Source organism: Piliocolobus tephrosceles, chromosome 9, assembly GCF_002776525.5.
Source record: "Piliocolobus tephrosceles isolate RC106 chromosome 9, ASM277652v3, whole genome shotgun sequence".
Taxonomy (NCBI): domain Eukaryota; kingdom Metazoa; phylum Chordata; class Mammalia; order Primates; family Cercopithecidae; genus Piliocolobus; species Piliocolobus tephrosceles.
The window spans coordinates 7,786,062-7,808,746 of record NC_045442.1 but is presented as its reverse complement, the minus strand read 5'-3'; the positions used below and the strand labels follow the sequence as shown (position 1 = coordinate 7,808,746).

Below are 22,685 nucleotides of genomic sequence, written 5' to 3'. Positions count from 1 at the left end.
CCAGAAGCAGCAATGATACCATTTGTAAACACTGCAACAGTATTTACTAGTTGGGCCTTTGCCGTAACTTGTAACGTCAGGGAAGTCTAATTCTGCTTTCACAAACTGGGAGAGCTATTTTTGTGCCAAAACTGTCCTGTCAGTAGCCATTCAGCACAAAAGGGTAGAGTCACCTTTCTTAGGAAATGGGCCACAGGGATGTGGGCTGGGTAAGCCTAAGCGTCCCCATGCAGCAAAGCAGGCCGCCTGCCTGAGCGTCCTTGGGTGAGCAGCTCCATTCAGCTTCTTGTCCATTTTAGACAACTCCAGGGTGTGCGTCTTAACTTGCCACACAAACCCGATTCCTGGGGTCATGGTGAGTGAGGGAGAACGAACAGTGCTGCTGCATCCATGGAGAACCCCGCAAGGGAGAGGCCCACATGGAGACCTCTGAGCCCTTCAGCCAGCTGAGTTTTAAGGTTGTTTCTGAGGTTGGTATTTTAAAGCATTTTAAAGATGCTGTGTCCAGGACCATCTCTGAGCAAGAACATTGTAAAAATAGGATGGTCACAAGTGTCTCCACGACCCACCCACTGAAAACACAGGTGAGTGATTTTTCAGCTGCGCAAAGGAAGCCTTCCTTTTGTGAGTAAAGCTGTTTTTCCATTTTAGTCCAGGTAGCATTTGGCTTGGAGGTATGTGCTTTCCGTGGCTTTCATCTGTGTCCTTTTGGCGTTTCTTCATGACAATTTTTGTGTAGACTAAAGTTAACTCAGCTTTTGAGCTGTGGTACCTTCAGTTGCAGACCTGGCATTAGGGGACGGGATCTGAGTTTAGCAAACTGGGAGTTTAACTGTGAAAAACACAGTTTCAGAGGAGACTTCTGATGTGAAATGGTCAACTCTGGGGATTCAGATTAAGCAAGAGGGCTTGTTCCTTCCTCCGGCAGTGCTGAGAACATTTGCTGTTATACGGAACATACTTACCTCTCGGGTTCTTTTTTTTTTTTTTTTTTTGAGACGGAGTCTCGCTCTGTCGCCTGGGCTGGAGTGCAGTGGCCGGATCTCAGCTCACTGCAAGCTCCGCCTCCCGGGTTCACGCCATTCTCCTGCCTCAGCCTCCTGAGTAGCTGGGACTACAGGCGCCCGCCACCTCGCCCGGCTAGTTTTTTGTATTTTTTAGTAGAGACGGGGTTTCACCGTGTTAGCCAGGATGGTCTCGATCTCCTGACCTCGTGATCCACCCGTCTCGGCCTCCCAAAGTGCTGGGATTACAGGCTTGAGCCACCTCTCGGGTTCTTACGAGACAGCAAAGATGGCAGAACGTGAGCTCTGTGTGCTGAAGGAAGGCAGAAGGCGTGCAGGAGAAGGGGTAGGAGGAAGAGGTGGCAAAGGGAGCCAGGTGGATGAACAGAGACTCTCCGGGCAACCCTAGCCAGGACGCCGTCCCAGGCTACCTTTCTGTTCCCTCCCATCCTCTTGCTGTCCCCACCGCCCACAGGCCTTCTGCCACTCCGCAGTCCCCCACCTCTGCCCCTCATCCCTGGAGCACTCACTTCATTGCTGTGCTCACTGAGTCTGCTCCATGGGCAAGCACAGTGGGGGAGATGCCTCGTGTAGCTTTCTCCTCCTCTGTCACATGCTTTCCCTCCTCCCCAGGTACAGAGCAGTATCCCCCACCTCTATGGAACACTTCTTGCATCTTCTCTTAAGTATTTGTCTACCTTTTGGTCTCCCACCTACATTGCGGGCTTCAAAAGGGTGGGTGATGGGTTGGCCACCTTTAGCTTGTGGGAGATCCTTAATAAATAAGTCAGCGTGTGTGCCTGTGGCCCGAGCAGGAGGATCGCTTGAGCCCAGGAGTTCAAGGCTGCAGTGAGCTATAGTGGCACCACTGAACTCTCCAGCCTGGGCAACAGAGCAGGACCCTTTCTCTAAAAAAAGAAGATACTTGATGGATGGATGGATGGGTGAAAATTAAGGACCAGTGGCAGAATTAAGAGTATGAAAAGAAACACTGATTTTCTCAGGTTTAATTTATGTTTGTTGGGAGATGTATTCGTTTTCCACTGGCCAGTGAGAGTTCACCCGAACCTTCCACGTGAGGGTGAATATGGTTGGTTCTGCAGCCTTCCATGGTGGGCTTCAGGTGGCCTCTAGCATCCTCTTAAGAGCACATCAAAGCCAGGGCAGGGGCTTTTGGCCCTCCTGGCCTGAGTTGACATGGGGTTGGCATACCATTTGGAGCTCTTTTAGGAAGGGCTGTTTATTAGTGTATTCTTATGCTACTAATAAAGACATACCTGAGGCTGGGTAATTTATAAAGGAAGAGGTTTAATGGACTCACAGTTCCACATGGCTGGGAAGGCCTCATAACCATGGTGGAAGGCAAAGAAGAAGGAAAGGCATGTCTTCCATGGTGGCAGGCAAGAGAGAGCATGTGCAGGGGCATTTCCCTTTATAATACCATCAGATCTTATGAGACTTAATTCACTATCATGAGAACCGCATGGGAAAGACCCGCCCCCAGGATTCAGTTACGTCCTACCAGGTCCCTCCCATGACACATGGGAATTATGGGAGCTACAGTTCAAGATGAGATTTGGGTGGGGACACAGCCAAACCATATCAGGCTGTGCCTGTGGGTCAGATGTGCCTTCTTCCCACTGAGCTGGCTCCAGAGGCAGCCATGGAGAACTGGTGCAAGGCATCTGTCCTTACAGCCCCATGGTTACCATGACTAATTAGATGAGGCCTCCTGCAGGGATGAGTGTGTGGTGGTGACTGATTTGTTTTTCTAAGACCACCAGAGTGGGCACAAAAGAACCAGCGAGTAGGCAAGGCTAAAAGCAAAACTGCAAATTTATTCTTTGGTCATCTAGCTTCAGGGACCGGAGCTAGGTGGGGGCGGAGTTTCTAATACAGTCCCGACAAGAGTGGGGGCTGAGAAAGCCCGCCCCCGGCGCATCTGCTGGGAGTGACTTTTCTAGGAATGGAAGGGCAATAGGCGGGGCACAGGCATGTCGGGGGAGGGGGCGGCGCTCCGCAGGTGCCACCAGGTAAATCTTGGTCTCCTCGGATTGACATCACCTGGTGCATGCCTGATTAATCTGCACCTTCCCGGTCGTCAGCTGCATTCTTGCACACACGGGAAGAGTTGGTGGTGAAGAAGAACCCGTAAGTGCACCATCCTGCCTCCGTTCGTCCAAACAGTGACCAGGGTTGTGTGTGTGTGTGTTGGGGGAGTGATCCTGGCCATTTCACTGCCAGATAATAGCATCACTGCCTGCAGCCAGGAAGCCTTCTCAGCCTCAGGGGGCTGGACTGGTTGGTGAGGATCAGGTGTCGTCCTCCTCCTCCTCCTAGCTGGGGAAGGCTCTTGGCTCTGCGGGCTGGCTGCAGTTCCCTTATGCTATTGTTACATATTTATAATATCCAAAGCAGATTCTCCTAAGGAGGCAGATTCTCCTAAGAACTGAAAATGTGCACACGATACAGAGCAAGTGCAAATGCTTCTGTGTGGTGATAATTTGCATTCAGTTTGAGAGTGTTTTAATGAATCACAGAGGCATGCACTTTGTTTGAATAAAGAATGCACAGCCTTTTTTTTCCCCCAGGTAAAGTACACGAGATTCTTGCTTAAATGAGGCATACAATTTTAATCAGTTGGGCCCTTATAAAGAAAGAAAAACAGCTGCTACTTGTTAATTGGCAAATATCTTCTCCAATGAGCTCGTGATTTATTCACTGCTTTTAATAAAGACTTAAAATTCCACCAAGAAAGGTGTTATCACCATATTATAATATCTGCAGGTACATCTGCAGCTAAATAACCCTCTTAAAGAATATGAACGATGGCTTCCTCAAGACCACTCTGCCCTGCTCTGCCCTTCTCCTCATCAGGGTCCCTGCTCACCTGGGCCTGACTGGTGAGTTCCATCCTGCTCAGATGAACGCATGGGCTTACATGCTCACCATAGGCAGAATCAGTTTGATATTTGCAATTGCAGTACTCAGGGTAAACACTAGAAAAACAAACCTGCAGAGCAACAGCCAGCCTTTTAAAAATATTCAGTTGCACTTATTGATGGCATTCCCTTGGGCCAGGCCCACAAAGTCTTGAAGGATTCAGGGGTGGGAGGAATGGAACATTCTGTTCCCCCTGGAATTTCCTCTGTTCCTCAGGACTCCTGCCTATAGTGGGAGTAGGAAGAATTGCTGTGCACTGCAAACAAGGGCCTTTTCTTTTTCTGTTTCTTTGTCAAATTCATGTAAATGGAGACGTTTTTGTGCCTCTGTTGCTTCGCACAGGTTCCAGTGTAATCCTCAGTCCCTCTTTTCACTCTTGGCAGTAGCGTGAGGACAGTTAAGGAGTTAACGCTGAGAAAGAGCTCTCACACCCTGGAATGGTGGTCACTGCTCAGCACGCAGGACTGAGCAACAATTATGTCAATTCCCCTCTCTTCTGTGAGGTGTCCCTTTGTTCTCAGAGCAAGCTGCGAAGTGCTCATTACCTCCTGTGGAAGCTGGAATTGGCATTACATTTATTATATCCTAATACTGAAAGCCCTGGTCTTTGCTACAGGCGGTCCTCTAGCTTATAAGCATGCAGTGAACTTGTTTCATTTTCCAACCTTTGCATGCCGCAGAGCTTCCTGGTTAGGATGCGCTAGGAAGTGTCCCCACCGGGAGAGCCTTGCCGTTGAGTAAGATGGAGGCTGTGGAGTAGATGGGATCGGTGTAGAGAGGTGGTCAGGGGTGTGCCCTTAGAACTTTCCCTAACATCTCAAGCAGTTAGCACTTTTTGGAAGGTTTTTAGGCATCCCCTTTCTTTTAACACTGGGAGAGGATCACATTTACTTAAGATGTTCTTCTGTCTTCAACATTTAGTAAGAGTGGAAGCATATAGTGACTTGGTCGGTACTGCAGCATTTACTGAATACTAAAGGGAAGGAGTGGGCCTCATGGAAGACTTGGCCTTGGCTCTGATGCTGCCCTCTCCTAACTGGGCGACCTTGGACAACTTAGCCTTTCTGACTCCCAGTCTTATGGTTTGGAGGAGAATTTTAAAAGCACTGTGTAAAAAGTCTACATACAGCTTAATTCATAGGATTTGATTTGGGATACTACACATGGTACCACTTAGTAGAAATAGAATGAGCTTTATATGTTGTTATAAGTGATTTATCCAAATGACTTGTTTTTATGTTTTAGTGGCAGCTGAAGTTTGAGATGAGGAGAACATGGGCCTATTAATGGGATAACAAAGACTTTTATAAACACGCCACTCTCTTCTGGTTAGCAGCAGAAAGGGAAACGGTCTATGGGTTTAGTTCATCCACCTAAAGTGTGGGCGAAACACATGATGATTTTACGTCCTTATTAATCTAGCCCAGGGTTCTCAACTTTGGTGCTACTGACCTTTGGGGACTGGATGGTTCCTTGTTGTGGGGGCCTGTCCTGCACGCCAGGGATGGTGAGCAGCTTCCTTGGCCTCTATTCTCTAGATGCCAGCGCACCATCTCCTTAGTTGTGGCACCCAAAGATGTCACCAGACATTGCCAGATGTCCTCTGGGGTATCAAACCCTGCCTCCTTCCTAAGCCCTACTAGTGAAACCACTGGGCACAGCATGACCTGCCTTAGAAGGCCAGGGACAGCTGTGAGCCTTGGCCTTTGACAGGTTATCGTGTGACTTTTGACACTTTTGATCTAAAAAATGTATGTAATGATGAAAAGGAAGTATAATGTAGCTAAAAAAAAATCTGTAAGAGATTGGCAAGCTCTAGCAGACAAAATTGCTATTTCAAAATCATTTAAACTTGGCATAAATTTATTTTTACGAAAGAAAGGAAAAGGTATCGGTTAAAGATCATTCTGGGAGAAATCCCTTTATTCTCCTGTCTCACTGTGTTCCCAGTTTGTACATTGCCCAACTCACTGTGCACCACTGAAACCCTCCAAGGAAACCCAGAGAAAAAGTGTCTCCCAGGCCCGGGAACTGGCATCCCGGAGAGATTTTCTACCATAAGGAGCAGGAAGAGGGAGGCAAGCTGATCTCTCTGGGCCGAGCTATAAGAGGGAGGGTGGGTGAGCCCCAGGAGGCAGTGTAGGATGCAGTGGGGGAGGATGGGTTAAGAGGGAGGGTGGGGCCGGGCGCGGTGGCTCAAGCCTGTAATCCCAGCACTTTGGGAGGCCCAGATGGGCGGATCACGAGGTCAGGAGATCGAGACCATCCTGGCTAACACGGTGAAACCCCGTCTCTACTAAAAAAATACAAAAAAACTAGCCGGGCGAGGTGGCGGGCGCCTGTAGTCCCAGCTACTCAGGAGGCTGAGGCAGGAGAATGGCGTAAACCCGGGAGGCGGAGCTTGCAGTGAGCCGAGATCCGGCCACTGCACTCCAGCCTGGGCAACAGAGCGAGACTCCGTCTCAAAAAAAAAAAGGAGGGTGGGTGAGCCCCAGGAGGCAGTGTAGGGTACAGTGGGGGAGAATGGGGCAGGAGTGGATATTTTCTTTCAGGGTTTAGAATAATAATGGGCTGAAAGCGGGCACTACAGTGGAAGTGAGCCTGGGAGCTAATGGTTAGCTCTGTTCATGCTAACCCTCCAGAGCCAGCACAGGACTTGGTATATACATTACTTAGGTTTGTTGAATGAATGAATGAGACCTTTGAGGTTATTTAGACCAGGGATTATAAACTCAAATGCTTGCCACGCGTGGGTGAGGGGCTGGGCGTACAGTTGGAGTACGTAAGAGGTGGTGGGGCTGTATCTACTCATGATGGCAGCTGCTGCTACTGTCACCCCAACAACAGGCATGTGCTGGGTACTTACGATGTGCCAGGTGCTATTCCAAGTGCTTCACTGGTATTATTTCATTTAAGCCTAATCGTGATCCTTTTTAAAATCAGAAGGTGTAGAATAAGGAACAAATGAAACCAGAAACTCCTAGAAAGATGGGCGGCTTCTCCTAGCCCTTTACTCTCCCTCTGCTTGTGCTGCCCGCCTGCCTGTTGGCTTTGCTGTGGAGCTGATGTCCCCTGCACAAAGGATGCCCTCCTCCCTGACTGTGGCCCATTGTTCTTTTAGGCTTCTGGACTCTTCCTGGGTCTGCTCCGCTTGGCAAGCTCTCTCCCCTAATTGAGTTTTCTCCTGGTGCTCCCCACCTCCCTGTGGGTAGAAGCCCTCTGACCCCACAAGCTCAGAGAAGACAAGGCCAACATGTATGTCACATTCCTGGGAAGAACTGAAAATTTTAATTTCAAATGTTAAAGCACTCTGTCCTTTTTTTTTTTTTTTTTCCAAAATAGTTGAACATCTCTTTGGCCAATGAAACGAGCATGTTGTGACAGTTGCTGAGGTTTTCCTCGCTTGTAGGAGACATTTATGAAGTCTTATGAAATCTGAAAGGATTATTTCCAAATATCAAAATAACATTCACAAAGCAATACTTTATAACTTGAAAATGTCCCAAGCCTTTAGGTCAGTCAAAACGTTCTCTTAATATGTAAAAACCAGCTGGCTTCTGAAGGTGCAGAAGAAACGGTTGCAAAGAGGCATCTTGGATGCTGTGTTAACATGTGAAAACAAGGTCTTTTTCGGTAAAAGAAGCAGTTGAGTAGGAAATGTAAGATATACTTACAGAAATAGCCAAGCGCCTTCCTGGAGATGATCCCCTGAAGGCCACAGGAGGAAGACAGTGGGAAGGAGTCTCCTTTCCTGATGTTCTGGATGACTGCCTTCCATCTCATTTCTCCAGGAGAGCCCGTAAGTAGCGAGCACTTGCATCGGGCTGTTAATGTGAATGATGAAGATTTGCTTGTCCGAATACTTCAAGGAGGGTGAGAGACCTGTCAGTTTTTTTTCCCCCATGCCTATAAAGTGCATAGAAATACACGCAGTAGCTTCATTTTGTTTTCCTAAAAATTCCCATGCCTTTGAAACTGCCTCCAAAATGGATCTCAGGTGACTGGTGTGAGTTAATAAACCACAGTTGATAAAGATGCTGGTGTAGCCCCATGTAAATGTTATATTTTGTAATTGTGTAATAGAAATTGTAAAAGGAAACTACAAGGCTGGGTATCATATTTTCTTCCCAGAAATGATTTCTGTATCTTGCTTATAAGCCACAGCATTTAGACAAATTTCACCCCCAGATGCCCATGTCTAATTTCTGATGAAACGAGGGAATCGCCAAATCAACTGCTTTCGAATTTAAAAGGTTGATATAACACTAGAGAGAAAATGGTGAATATTGCTGCTGCAGATGAGATGTTTGAAGCTGCCTCCTACATGAAAAGTAGACGATGTTACCTAGGTTCTTTTTGAATCAATAGTTTTGAGTGCCCTAGAAGGCAAGTCATTTGTGAATTATGGCTCTGTAATTTGGAGCTCTTAAGAGAAGGTTCCCACAAAAAGCCAAAGCTGCTACGCTGGAGTATGTGCGTGAAGACCTCTGCTTTCTTCCCTGAACAGGCTGTTCTCTACCCAGTAGGTGAGATGGGAGGCAAGGATAAAGCTTGAGTCTCCACCAATACAAACTCGTGTTTGGTGGAGCTGAGAGTCAGCAGTGAAGATACTGTCATCTGCTATCTTAAAGAGCTGTGTTCATCTAAGAATGCTATTTCTGATGGCACGATGGCTTTGAGCCAAAGCGTGCGTATTTTAAGTGAAATGACAGCAGTTTTCTCTTTTACTATGCATTTGAATCTTGTAGAATATTAGGCATATAGTTTAGAAGATTCTTAGCAGTCTAAGACAAGAAAAGATTTAATGGCCCCAGAGAAATTGGAATTTTCAGTAAAATGAGTCATTTTAGCCACCTGAGCCCCACGAGAACCACTGGCTTTGACTCTGCAGTAGCTGGACTGAGCATGCTCATCTCTTTTCTCTGTCTTTCCCAAGCCATGTTGAGGTTGATGTTCCCAATAAGTTTGGCTTTACCGCTCTGATGGTTGCTGCCCAGAAAGGATACACCAGGTATGGCTCTTTTTTTTTTTTTTTTTTTTTAATCTCTCTTGGGGATTTAACTGTTTGTTTTATTCAGAGGCTCTGGTCAGGATAAGGATGGGAGGAAAAAGGGCCATGGAGGAACCCAGTTTCTTTTCTGTCTCCCAAACTGTCCGTACCATGCGATGGCTTAGAAATCCCGCTGTTGTAATCATAAAGTTTTACAATATGCAGGAGAGAATGTAAATCATATGTTGAGGAAGAGGGGTAGCCATTTAATTACATGCAATATATTTTTATGTTCTTGGAAAACTGGTTATTGGAATTTGAATTTTTCTTTTTAAAAAATAGAGGGATATTCTGGAAAACTTTCTGCTAGTTGCCAAGATATAATTTTCACAGATATACTCTCATTATCTATTCCATACAGAGATAAGTATTAATAGAAATACCTTATTTTCATTTATATCTTAATTAAATGCCATTTGAAAAAAACATAAATGTTTTTTTCATTAAATGCTACCATTTAAGAATATATTAAAAAATGACCATTCAAAGGACAGTGAATTATTTTGGTAGCCCAATTTGTTTCATGTGCTTTCGTTTGATTTTAGTGAATAACTTGTGTCAAAGGTAAAAGCCTATGTTTTCCGAATGAAGACGTGGTTTTCTGGTTTAATGGTGCCTGGTTTTAAAACCAGCTGGCTTCTGAAAGTGCAGAAGAAACTGTTGCAAAGAGGCATCTTGGATACTGTGTTATTCTTTTTTTGACTGGACTATTGTGGGTGCTGAGTGATCAAGGTGACTTATCTAGCTACAGTTCAGTTTGTTTCCTTTAGGCTTGTGAAAATCCTAGTTTCTAATGGCACAGACGTGAATCTGAAGAATGGAAGTGGCAAGGACAGGTAGGAGGTGGGATATGACTGAAAATGTGCTGATGTTCTCAGAATTGTGTTGCTGGGCTTGTGCCCAGAGGCACTGTGATTTCACCCAAACATTTTCTCGAGTTTCTTTTGACAGTCCTGAGAGGTAGGTGGGTCCCCGAGGAAAGATGGTGATCACAAAAGCTGGCTTGCTCACATGGTCTTGTGCTTTCACTCACCAGGGTGCTTGTGGGGGGCGGGCATCTGTTGTAACGTATGGTGCCTTCTCTGGCGTGGTGGCCGTGCCCAGTAGACGGACACGCAGTGCACGGGAAATGGCAGCTACAGAGCAGCTCTGGCCAGCCGTGCCGCGTGTGGGTACAAGTGCCTGCCCCCAGCACCCCGTGCCTCTCTCAGGCCCCCGCTGCATTTCAGCCTCACTCTTTGCTAAGAAATCTTCGTTGTTTCTAAAGAAGCAGACAGAAATCACCACCAGAGAGACGCCCGGAGCACTTTCCTGAGTTGAGAGGCACATGTTCCCTTGGAGGGCTGAGAACGCTACAGGAAAAGCTCCGGGGAAGAATGTGACACACATCAAGGGCAGATGAGTGTTCCTGAAAGACCTAAACACACTCGCTCATCTAGTCATTAGAGTTAATCAATTAATTCCAGCTAACCTGTATTTATTGACTGATTACTACTTGCCAGGCGCTGTGCTTGGTGCGTAGGTGAAACACTGAGCAAAATGCCAGGCCCTGGCTTCAGGGGCTGCGGTCACGACACACATGGAACCAGGGCTTGGGCGCTGCAGATGGCATCGACGGACAGCTGCCAAACACTGACCTTCTGGGGGAGGCCATAAAGAAAACCCCAACTAACTTCTCAAATCAGAAGGACTATCTTCTACATTTACATTCTCTGAACACAATTCAGCAATAGATTTTAAATAACAATATCTTAACTATCACTTACAAATTTAAAAAGTATTTTTCCAAATAACTCATAGGTTAAGTTGAGACTAAGCTATCAACTCCAGGTTTGAAAAGAATAATAGCAATCTGAAGAGGGAAAAGAAAAAGTATAAGGAGAGTAGGAAAAATGAAAGAATTAAAAGTAGACATTGATTAAAAAGTAGAAAGATTATTGAGAAATGTAAGAGTTGCCTCTTAAAAATAAGCTATCTAATAAGATACACCGATCTTTTGTAAATCTAAGAAGAAAAAAATTAGAAGTTTGAAAGAGGACAATATATGATGGTTATAGAGAAAATGTAAACATGAAAAGAAGTTTGTGTCTATAATAGTAGATAATGTCATTGAAATGGATACTTTGTTCTGAGAAAATTTAAACCAAGTCAACCCAAGAAGCAGAAAATTCGAAATAACCAATGTCCATGCAAGAAACGAGAAAATTCATTTAAAAATTACTTCCAATGTAGGCTCTGTGGCTTGACTATTCTACTAGTGAACCTGTTCAGATTTTCTAGGCACTGATAATAACCTTGGGCTTTTCCAGAGCAGAGAGGAAACTGGAATGCTCCAGAGGATAACCTTATTGCTAAAATCTGATAGAGAAAAAAAAGCTATTTGTGTGTGTGTTTGTGTGTACGTATTTGTGTTTGTGTGTACGTATTTGTAGATCTCTTCCATTCCACCTAGGAGGGCCATACCAGGAGGGTATTAGGAAAATTTTTAACATAACACTTCCCAGCAGTAGATTAAAGGTGAAAACCTTTATTTGTGTAGACGCAAAACAAAAATTGGGTGTAACTTGGCATGTATATTAAAAAGTTTAAAAAGTATTTTTTTTAATTTTTTAAATTTTTGTTATTTTTTGAGACGGAGTCTGGCTGTGTCGCCGAGGCTGGGGTGCAGTGGCGCAATCTCAGCCCACTGCAAGCTCCGCCTCCCGGGCTCACGCCATTCTCCTGCCTCAGCCTCCCAAGTAGCTGGGACTACAGGCGTCCGCCACCACGCCCAGCTAATTTTTTGTATTTTTAGTAGAGATGGGGTTTCACCCTGTTAGCCAGGATGGTCTTGAAAAAAGTGTCTTATTTTTTAAAGTGAAGGATGCTTTCAGCCTTTGAACAGTGTCTGGCACATGGGAGGCAGGAAGTGTCTGTTGAATGAAGGATTCCTTTGATTGCAGCATACAAAGGTTTCTTTTATTTTTTAAATCATCTCAATCAGCCAGTGTCATTCTTAGTATTGGCAAATTCCTTTCAAAAATTAGTGGTGAAGCCCAGGAGAGTGGTGGAGAGCTTGATGTGAAATCTGCATCCCTCTGAGGATGTGGTGTGGCCTTGGACAGGCTACCTGACCTCTCCGTATCTCAGTTTCGTGTCTGTAAAATTGGAATAATGGAAGTACTTATAGGTTGTAGGCATTTAATGAGTTAATATGAAAAATGCAGTTCCTGGCATATGGCAAATACAGATATATTTTGTTATTTCATGGTTAGACAGTATTTTGAAGGCTGATCCACTTAGGAAGATATGAACTGAGATAAGAGGTGTGATTTATTTCCTGTAGAACCCAACAGAATCAACTTGAAAAACTTGGACTTAATAAGGAGGCTTAGTAAAGTGGACAAACAAGGCAAAGAAAAGACTTTCTTAAATCCCTGCAATTACTGGTTAATAAATATAATGGGGAAATAGAATGAGAACAAGAAAGGTAGGAAATCTGAATGAAAAAATAAACCTAAAAACCTTACTGAGAGATATAAAAATTTAAGAAATAAAGACATGTCATATGCCAGAATGGCAAGATTGAGTATTATACAATTTTTGATTCTTCTCAAATACTGCATTGAGATTCAGTGCAGCCTCAAATGGAATTATTCTTGGGAACCTGTCAAAATGATTGTAATTTATTGAGGACAACAAATAGATAATATCTACTAAAACTTTGTCAAGGAAGAGTGTGGAAGGACTTGCCTTGACAGTTATTAAAATGCCTCATAACGTTATAGTAATTGAAGTAGTATGATACTGGAACAAATCAGAAAAAAAGTAGAATGGAATAGAAATCCTCAAGTAGATCCCTATCTATAGAAGAACCTGGTATATGATGATGGAAGTAACATAAACCAATGAGGAATGTACTGGATAAACAGGATGTTTGAAGGAAAAAGTCAAGTTAGATCCTGGTCTTATAGCATATACCAAAATAAATTCCAGATGAATTGAGAATTAAATGTAAAAAACAAAACAATAAAAAGTGACCGGAAAACACAGATGCATAATTGTTTTATCTTGTAATGTGAAAGGAACAAGTGCATTGAAAGGAATAATTAAGGAAAAGATTAAGAGTGTATTATACATTTTTAAAAATTTAATTACAATGTTAAGGACAATCCAGGGAAATATTTACAAATGTATTATAGACAAATTACCGGCATCTTTAATGTGTAGAACACACACACGCCCATACATGTATTCCAAAAAAGCCTCCACACATAGTAGAAAAAAGCAGTTTACACAAGAAGACAATTTATAGCAGAATCAATATAAGCAATTCATATAAAAATGTTTAGCTCTACTAGTAATAAAAAGTTTTCTACTTATCAAATTGGTTATTAAAAAAAATCATGTTGGTAAAGATGCAGTGAAATAACCCGTACTTTCAAATATAGTTGATAGAAATGTAAATTGGTATAATCTTTCTGGAAAGCAATTCGGAAATGTGCTTCTGAAGTAAGCCACATCCATGAACACAGTGATCCCATTTTAGGAAACAATCAGAAATGCAAATATGATTAGTAAGGGTGTTTGTTGTTTGCTTTATTTAAAATTGTGAAAAATGTGAAACAACTTAAATGTCCGACAATAGTGGATTGATTGAAGTTATGATATATTCATATGATGGAATATTTAGTATGTGAACACTGTTTTCAGTGCTTATGTAAACAGGGAAGCATATGAAATAATAAGAAACTGAAATAATACTTTTTAAAAGGCAGAAGAGAAAATCATACAAAGCAAGAGAGAAAAGACGGGATTTTGTGTAGAGCTGGGAGTGTGACTCTGAGCAGGGAACTCAGCAGCAGGCGAGTGGAGCGGGTCCTCCATTCCTGGTGGGCTTGCCCTGGGGCACAGTGGGATGCCCTGCAGGGCTGTGCTCAGGAGCATGCTATGTCCTGGCCACTCTCCCTTTCTCCTACCCTGTGAACCAGAGAGGGGCATTCTTATAAAGCAGCAGATAACAGACCCCGCGGGTGCCAGGCAGTTTGAGTTCAGGTGGCAGTTGGGGTGGTGGCTGACTCCAGCGGCTTGGCACTTGGAGGACCTTGGTGGCTTTCTGCCAGTGGGAGGTGGGAAGTTCAGGGCTGTGCCTGTCCCTGGGAAGGAAGAGCGCCTCATCTCAATGAGCTCATTGCTGGGCAACCCAGAGCCTCCGGGGCTGGTTTTTAGGCAATGCCCCTTACCTCCTAGAGCAAATTCAACAGAATCTTAAGAGTTTGTTCTCTGTGAGGTGAGGTTATGGGTGACTCTGATATGGGATTTTTTTTTTCTAGGTACCATGCCTTACTTTATAATCAGAAAAGAAGCATTATTTTAAAATCATGCAGATAGGCCAGGCGTGGTGGCTCATGCCTGTAATCCCAGCACTTTGGGAGGCCGAGGCAGGCAGATCATGAGGCCAGGAGTTTGAGACCAGCCTGGCCAGGCTGGTGAAACCCTGTCTCTACTAAAAATACAAAAAATTAGCCAGGCATGGTGGTGCGCGCCTGTAGTCCCAGCTACTTGAGAGGCTGAGTCAGGAGAATCACTAGAACCCAGGAGGCAGAGGTTGCAGTGAGCCAAGATTGTGCCATTGTACTCCAGCCTGGGCGATAGAGTGAGACTCTGTCTTGAAAAAAAAAAGTCATGCAGATAATTAGAGTTCTATTTGAATATAATTTAAAAAGCGAAGTTTTCTTCCCTTAGCAAAGGTCATTCTAAAGACCCTCGAGTGCTTGGGAAAGGAGTATGAGCACCCTAAACCCGGGAGACAGGCACTGCACCACGCTGACTGTCTTCTGGGGGTCTCCAAGAAATGAAGGACTGTGTGAGGACGTGGGGCTGCAGAGGTCTGGCCCCATCTCAGCTCAGCTGGGCCTTGCCTTTGGGGGCTGGATATTCTAGTTACCACTCAGAGGCTTTGCACATTTCCCTATTGGGAAGATCTTCTGTTTTATTTTTTAACTGTTTATTTTGAAACATTTACACGTTTAGAAGAAGTGAAAGAATAGTACAGCAAACATCTGTATACCTCCCAGCTAGGCTTGGCAGTTGACATTTGGCCATATTTGTCTTTCCTTTTTTTCCACTCTTGCTGAACTGTTTTGAAATTAGTAGCATAGCATAACCCTTCACCCCTCAATACATCAGAAAATGTTTCCGAAAAACACAGTCATTAACCTGCATAGTAATCATATATCACTTCTAAGACACTTCAACTAATTCCTTAATATCATTGATACACAACCACCCGTGCAGGTCTCCCAACCTGTTCCCCAAAGGTCTTCCACAGCTTTATTTGGGAGGTGGTGTGGGGTTTGGGAGGTGGTGTGTGGGGTTTGGAAGGTGTTGTGTTGTGGGGTGGTGTGTGGGGTGGTGTGTGGGTTTGGGAGGTGGTGTGTTGGGTGGTGTGGGGTTTGGGAGGTGGTGTGTGGGGTTTGGAAGGTGGTGTGTTGTGGGGTGGTGTGTGGGGTTTGGGAGGTGGTGTGTGGGTTTGGGAGGTGGTGTGTTGGGTGGTGTGGGGTTTGGGAGGTGGTGTGGGGTTTGGGAGGTGGTGTGTGGGTTTGGGAGGTGGTGTGTGGGGTTCGGGAGGAGGGGCGTGGGGTTCGGGAGGAGGGGCGTGGGGTTCGGGAGGTGCGGCGTGTGGTTCGGGAGGTGGCCTGGGGTTCGGGAGGAGGGGGCGTGGGGTTCGGGAGGTGGTGTGGGGCGAGACCATGATCCATTCAGGGTTCCCACATTTCATCTGGCCTTTCTCTATAGTCTCTTACTCTAGACCAGTCCTCTCTCTTTAAAATTTTTTATTTTTCCTCATAGCAGTGACTCTTTGGGGAGAGCAGACAGGTTATCTTCTAGAATGTCCTATGTTCTGGATTTGCTTGTCTCCCAGTTGTGGGGCAGGCATTTCACTTGTTCATCTATCCCTTTATTAACAATAAAGTTAAAGACAGGCTTAAGGCCTTGATTAGGTTGGGTGCTGTAGCTCCTGCCTGTAATCTCAGCACTTTGGGAGGCTGAGGCAGGAAGATCACTTGAGGTCATGAGTTTGAAACCAACCTGGGCAACAAGGTGAAATTTTTTAAGAATTAAAAAGAAATTAAAGGCTTAATTAGACTTAGGTTAACACTTTAGCAAGAATACTTCAGAGCTAGTGTTGTGACTTCATGTTACATCCATCAGGAGGCCTGTGATGCAGGTTGTCTCAGGGTAGTGATTCTAGGTTTCATTATTTTTTTAGAGTGATGACAGCAAATTTTCTTCTTTGTAAAGATAGAGTTTTCCCATTGCACTTAGAAAATAATTTTGGGGGTAATAATTCATTGCCGTGTGAATATTCCATTCCCCATTAATTTTTTTTTTTTTTTTTTTTTTTTTTGGGAGACTGTTTTTTTCTCTCTCTCCCAGGCTGGTGAGCAGTGGCATGATCTCAGCTCACTGCAACCTCCGCCTCCCCGGGTTCAAGCGATTCTCCTGCCTCAGCCTCCCGAGCAGCTGGGATTACAGGCACCTGCCACCATGCCTGGCTAATTTTTGTATTTTTAGTAGAGATGAGGTTTCACTATGTTGCTCAGGCTGGTCTCGAGCTCCTGAGCTCAGGCAATCCACCCACGTCAGCCTCCAAAAGAGAAAGGATTATAGGGGTGAACCACTGTGCCTGGCCTCCCCATTAACTTTTACCCAGTAATTTCAGTGCCAATAATTTTATTGCCTGAATGAATTATTTAATTGGGAATTGCAAATAAGGGCTTTTCTAACTCTATGGTTCCTTTTATATTTACTAGTTGACAGTCTTCTGTGAAATACAGCTTCTTCCCCCCACCAACCAGGCATAGACTACATTTTATCCTAAAAAACAAAAAATATTTAATTTTTTCTTAAATACCAACTTTTAGAGTAGGAAATTGGTTTGATAGTTATCTCTAATAGTGTCAAATGAGTATTTTTTTTCCTTTTCTCTTTTTTGAATATCATGGACTTCGGATGTTTTAAAATCTAATATTTTATCCTCAGTTACAGTCACTATTTGTTTTTTATTGAGATATAATTTACATACCATAGAATTCACCTTTTAAAACATACAAATCAACATTTAAAAATGTATTTGCAAAGTTGTGGAACCATCACTACTATCTACTTCCAGAACATTCATCCCCTGCCCTCCTGAAATATTAGCCCTGCACTCTTGAGCAATCATTCACAGCCTCAGGCGGCCACTCACCTGCTAGTCCTGTCTTGTAGATTGCCTCTTCTGGACATTGCATATAAATGGAATCAGACAATGTGGCCTTTCATGTCTCGTATCTTTCAGCGCAGTGTTTCAAGGTTCTTTCATGTTTGTAGCACTTCATTTCTAATATTCCATTGTATGGATATATACCACGTTTTGTACATCAGTTGATGGATATGTGTGCATTTTACATGAACAATTCCCATGGCTTTTCCACTCAAGTTAGGATTTCTTGGTTTAAGCCAGGTAGGGTAAAAAGTGGAGCTGAGTTCGGTGACTGTGCTTATCGTCAAATGCTGCTTCTTCCGTATGTTGCAGTCTAATGCTGGCGTGCTATGCAGGACACCTAGACGTTGTGAAATATCTCCGAAGACACGGCGCTTCCTGGCAGGCTAGAGACCTGGGCGGCTGTACGGCTCTGCACTGGGCTGCAGATGGAGGCCACTGCAGTGTGATTGAGTGGATGATCAAGGATGGCTGTGAGGTATGGGACCTGCCTTGTTAACCATGCACATGTTGTCAAGAATCTGAAATGCTGCTCCACGGGGTCTGGCAGAAGCAGGGCCTTTGATTAGTCAACCTTAGAAATGCTGGAGAAGGTTTTCTGACTTAGCAAGAAAGCCCCTGAAACCTTAGAATGGACATGAGAGTAAGCTTTCCGATTGTCATGGGGGTTTATCTTGTGTGGGGAATAGAAACAGGTCTGAATCCAGAGCTGGACCTAATGCTTCTACTTTCTTTTTCTTTTTCTTCTTCTTCTATTTTTCTTTTTCTTTTGAGATGGAGTCTCACTCTGTCGCCCACGCTGGAGTGCAGTAGTGCGATCTCGGTTCATTGAAACCTCTGCCTCCCAGGTTCGAGTGATTTTTCTGTCTCAGCTTCCTTAGTAGCTGGGATTACAGGCACATGCCACCACATCCAGCTAATTTTTGTATTTTTAGTAGAGATGGGGTTTCACGATGTTGGCCAGGCTGGTCTTGAACTCCTGACCTCAAGTGATCCACCCGCCTTGGCCTCTCAAAGTGCTGGGATTACAAGTGTGAGACACTGCACCCGGCCTGATGTTTCTACTTTGTTCTTTTGCTCATTTGCTTATTTCTTTCTTCATTCAGTCTGTCACTAAACCTTTACTAAGCATGTACCCGATATCTCAAATGGTGGTGATACAAATATATTAAGAGCTCTTACAGCCATTGTGCTTCTTGTTGCTTCTAAAATTAGGTAATTTTTATTCTTAGTTTGTTTTAAAGATTAGTCATTACAAAAAATTTCCAAAGAGCAAACTGACCATATCAAGAATAGAACATTTCAGTTGTGTCTTTACCTGGAAACAGGCAAGTTGGTCTACTTTTGATTTCATGTTATCAGAAACTGCAAATTTGATTTAGCAAATAGAAGCAGTGTTGTTTGGACATCTGTAGATATTTGAAGATGGGTAATTAGAATTAGATCAATTAGATCAATTATGGAAATTGCTGATAACTTTGAAAACTTTAGTTCAAGACTAATCAGCTAAAAATTTCAAAGGATGGAACTAAAGAATGATGGACAAAGTTTTGTGCTATCTGTGACTGCCAGATGGTGTGTAGAGTGCTGAGAAATTAAGTCGATGACCTGAAAAATCAACTCAAATTGAGAAAAGTCATGTCTCCTGGAAGATGTCAGTAGATTTGTTCTAGTTTGTTTCTGAAGGGTAGTTGAGGGAAAGTGAGACTTCAGTTATGGGATCTACCTGGTTCCTGCTGCTGCTTTTGGAGAATTAAGAAAAGTGCCCACTTATAGGAAAAATCTCAGTCATTAAGAATTTATTACATTTCTTATTTTCCTTATGTTTTAGAGACAGGCACAGAGGCAGGAGGCTGAGTCTATGGGCTTCCATAGTAGAGCTGGGCCCACGTGCCATGTGTGGCAGTGACAGCCACACACTCCTTGATTGGTTTATGATGAATTCTGGGCAGGTTTTGCACCTAGTGAAAGTCTGTGGTTGAAAAACAAGGTTGTACTTTGCTGAAAGAAGTCAGGCATCCAGGCCGGGCGCAGTGGCTTATGCCTGTAATCCCAGCACTTTGGGAGGCCAAGGCAGGTGGATCACTTGAGGTCAGGAGTTCGAGACCAACCTGGCAAACATGGTGAAATGCTGTCTCTACTGAAAATATAAAAATTAGCCATGCGTGGTGGTAGGCGTCTGTAATCCCAGCTTATTAGGCAGGCTGAGGCAGGAGAATTGCTTGAACCCAGGAGGTGGAGGTTGCAGTGAGCCAAGATCGTGCCACTGCACTCTAGCCTGGGCGACAGAGTGAGACTCCATCTCGAATGAATGAATGAATGAATGAAGCACTCACAATAGCGCAAATCTCTGCTATCAACATTTAAATACTGGAGTTTTGGAAATGTTGGCTCTCTGGGCTTCAGATATGAATATACTTATTTGGGATAAATTCCGTCTTTCTTTGAAGCACTGGAACTACTTTGCAGAGGACAGAACAATAAACGTGGATGTGTTTACTATAGATTTCCACATGACTGGCCTGGTGGCGGATGGATGATGTCAACATGAGTCTCTCCATGTTCTGGCAGATGGCTCACCTGATGCTTCTGAGGCCCATGGGAAGGACTTGGGAGCCAATCACCACCTTCTTCCCAAATGTAATGATCATATACTAAGAGTGACTTATTGGCGACTTATGTGTTCATTTCTGCATTTAATGATCCATGTGATCTCAGGAAAGGCACTTCTCTGAGATTTAGTTTGATCGTTTGTAAACCAAGAATAAAAATACCTACCTCTGATTAACCTTTAGGACCAAAAGAGAAAGTGTGTGTAAAGAAGGTTGAAAGCTTGCATAAAGCATCATGTAATATGAGGTGCTTATTTTATTATTCTTTAAATATAATGGAGTGTGTTGCCCACAGGTTAGTTCTTTGCATGAAGAAGAGCTGCAAATCCAAATCGTGTTACAGTGGATAATCTGATACGTAGAAATACCCTGAAGTGCCCCCAAGATCTCCTGGAAATTCCTTGTTTCTTGTTCCATTCTGAAGTTTTACTAAAGCTGTGCTTCATCTTTGAGTAATTTTTCTGTAACAGATTGTGTGTGCGTGCATGTGCTCATGTGTGCTTACATGCACGTGTGCACATGGTATGCATGTGTGCATGTTCACGTGCACGTGTGTGCATATCTGAGCGCACACATGTATCTATCTTTACTTCAGCACCACTCTTTGTGGATTGGTGAGGTCTTCACTGGAATTGGAAGAGACAACATTTACATTTTCTTAATCTAAAATATTTTAAAACACTAAATTGAGAGATTTCAGTGGAGAGAAGATGATCAGGAAACAGCCATCTGATTACTGGGCACACTGTTTTGGAGAAGCCATTAGTCAGACTTTTCAGACAGAGTTTGTGTAATGAATCTGGTTTTTCTGAATCTGGTTTTCTGTAGGTCTCCTGCCTAAAATTGATAAGTATTGGTAAGCATAAGAGTGTGTGTATGTATTATTACCGTCTCATTCCAGAAAGGATGTAAAGCTGCTTACAACGATCCATAAAAGAAAGAAAAAGGAATGCTAGGTGAGGAAAGTTAGGCAAGAGAAAATAAGAACTCACCAGGAGCCAAGGGGAAAGTAGTTCAGTTAATTTTTCTAGCCTACCTTTTTTCCACTTTAAAGGATGTAGGTGAAGAAGCTGACAGGGAGACCCTGGGGCCTCTCAGCACCCTCTAATGCGATTCTAACACGTGTCCTTGCAGCACAGAAATGTGACTTAAATTAGAACAGTGCAGTGAACCAAATATAGAAAGACTGCTATCTAAGTCCAGGCATTGGGGCAAGCAAATATTCCTTTTATAAGTTTGAATCAGTTTAAGAAAAAGAAATTGGGCTTAACACAGCTGTTTCTCTGGCACAACAGGTAGACGTCGTGGACACTGGTTCAGGATGGACCCCACTCATGAGAGTCTCTGCGGTGTCGGGAAATCAGAGGGTGGCCTCTCTTCTAATTGATGCTGGGGCCAATGTGAATGTGAAGGACAGAAATGGAAAGACGCCCCTTATGGTAGGTCCTCCTCCCGAAAATAGGCAGTTTTCTGCGTGGAATCAAGGTCAGAGCTTTTTCTGTAATTAGACAATTCTTGTGAGTTCAGCCCTGCACCAGCCCTTGGGTTTGACCGTGTGTGTGTTCCCTGTCGGCTTGTTCATAAGGGCATGAGGCTATCACTAGGATACTTCGTTCCCTTTTTACGACTATTTAAGGAGTAAAGAGCCCCTGTCCCCAGGACCACTGTGGGATCAAAACAGATATGGTGAAACAAAGAACAAACTGCTTTCTGTCCTGGTTTTCGTGTGGAGAGAGGGAGGGTCCATTTTCATTTTCCCTGGAGTTGCTACTACTGCAGCTGCAGAGGAAGTGCTGTGCCTGCAGGCCACGCAAAGCCACAGTGGCCCTTTGTGGGTTGCAGGGGGGCTGCTGGGACCCTGCACGCGCCAGGCTCGTGCTCCCTGCTGTGTGTGCCCTGGAGGGAGAAGCTCATGCACACCACCCTGGGTTTTGTTTTCTAGGTGGCTGTGTTAAATAATCATGAAGAGTTAGTTCATTTACTTCTTGACAAAGGGGCAGATGCAAGTATAAAAAATGAGGTAAATGAGTCCATCTTTATGTAAAGATTTTCCTCAGAGGGGGAGAAAGAACATTTATAAGCATGTAAAATTTTTTGTTGTTTCCTGTTTCAGTTCGGCAAAGGTGTCCTAGAAATGGCCAGAGTTTTTGACAGACAGGTTGGGATGCTCTTTCTGCCTATCAAGGCTAATTTTGTAGTCCTTCTAGGCTCAAACCACCAAAACCCTGGATTACATTCTCCTGTCTGTTTTGTTTATCCAGAGTGTAATCTCCTTATTAGAAGAAAGGAAAAAAAAGCAGAGGCCAAAGAAGTCTTGTGTCTGCTGATGAGAGCACCACTCATCTGCGAAATGCACGTAAAACAAAGTGAACCGTGACTGTTAAACTAGGGATGGGAAATTCTGCATCTTGGAGGGCTGTACATTTATTTATTTAGTTGAAGATTCACTGATCCCACTTTGAAATACATCTTTTTACCTAAGCACGCGCGTATGTGTTGCCATCACTGGGCGTCTGTAGAATGGGGATGTTTTCTTGCACTTGTGCCTTTTGGAGTTAGACATGAAACAAAATATTTATGCACCAGAGCTACACAAACACACATGGGTCTCCCACTCCCGGCTGCTGCCCCGCAAACTGTCCTCCGACCATGCTAGGCCTTGCTGGAATTCTTTCCCTCATGTGTTTTCAATTAAATCCTGCCCTCCCAACTTAGGGCTTCCAAGCTGGTTGTCAGGCCACTGCTCCCTCCTGGAGTGGTGCTCCTTCGAAAAGTCCTGGAGTTTTCTCTTCAGCTGTTGGCCTTACATCAAAGCTCAAAATACATAT

At 44.0% G+C, this 22,685-nt stretch overlaps 1 protein-coding gene across 1 annotated transcript in view; it reads left to right on the top strand.

Annotated features, from left to right (window-relative positions):
• The window catches only part of FANK1 (fibronectin type III and ankyrin repeat domains 1), a 117,905-nt gene extending 95,567 nt beyond the window's left edge, over positions 1 to 22,338 (top strand). Inside the window, 10 exon segments of the mRNA XM_023224408.1 lie at positions 509 to 545; positions 547 to 584; positions 7,739 to 7,820; positions 8,884 to 8,958; positions 9,768 to 9,833; positions 17,558 to 17,723; positions 21,153 to 21,296; positions 21,800 to 21,877; positions 21,971 to 22,015; positions 22,119 to 22,338. Of these exon segments, the coding sequence (XP_023080176.1) occupies positions 509 to 545; positions 547 to 584; positions 7,739 to 7,820; positions 8,884 to 8,958; positions 9,768 to 9,833; positions 17,558 to 17,723; positions 21,153 to 21,296; positions 21,800 to 21,877; positions 21,971 to 22,015; positions 22,119 to 22,184 (797 nt within the window). The 3' untranslated portion in view covers positions 22,185 to 22,338.
• Positions 22,339 to 22,685: the final 347 nt, after the last annotated feature.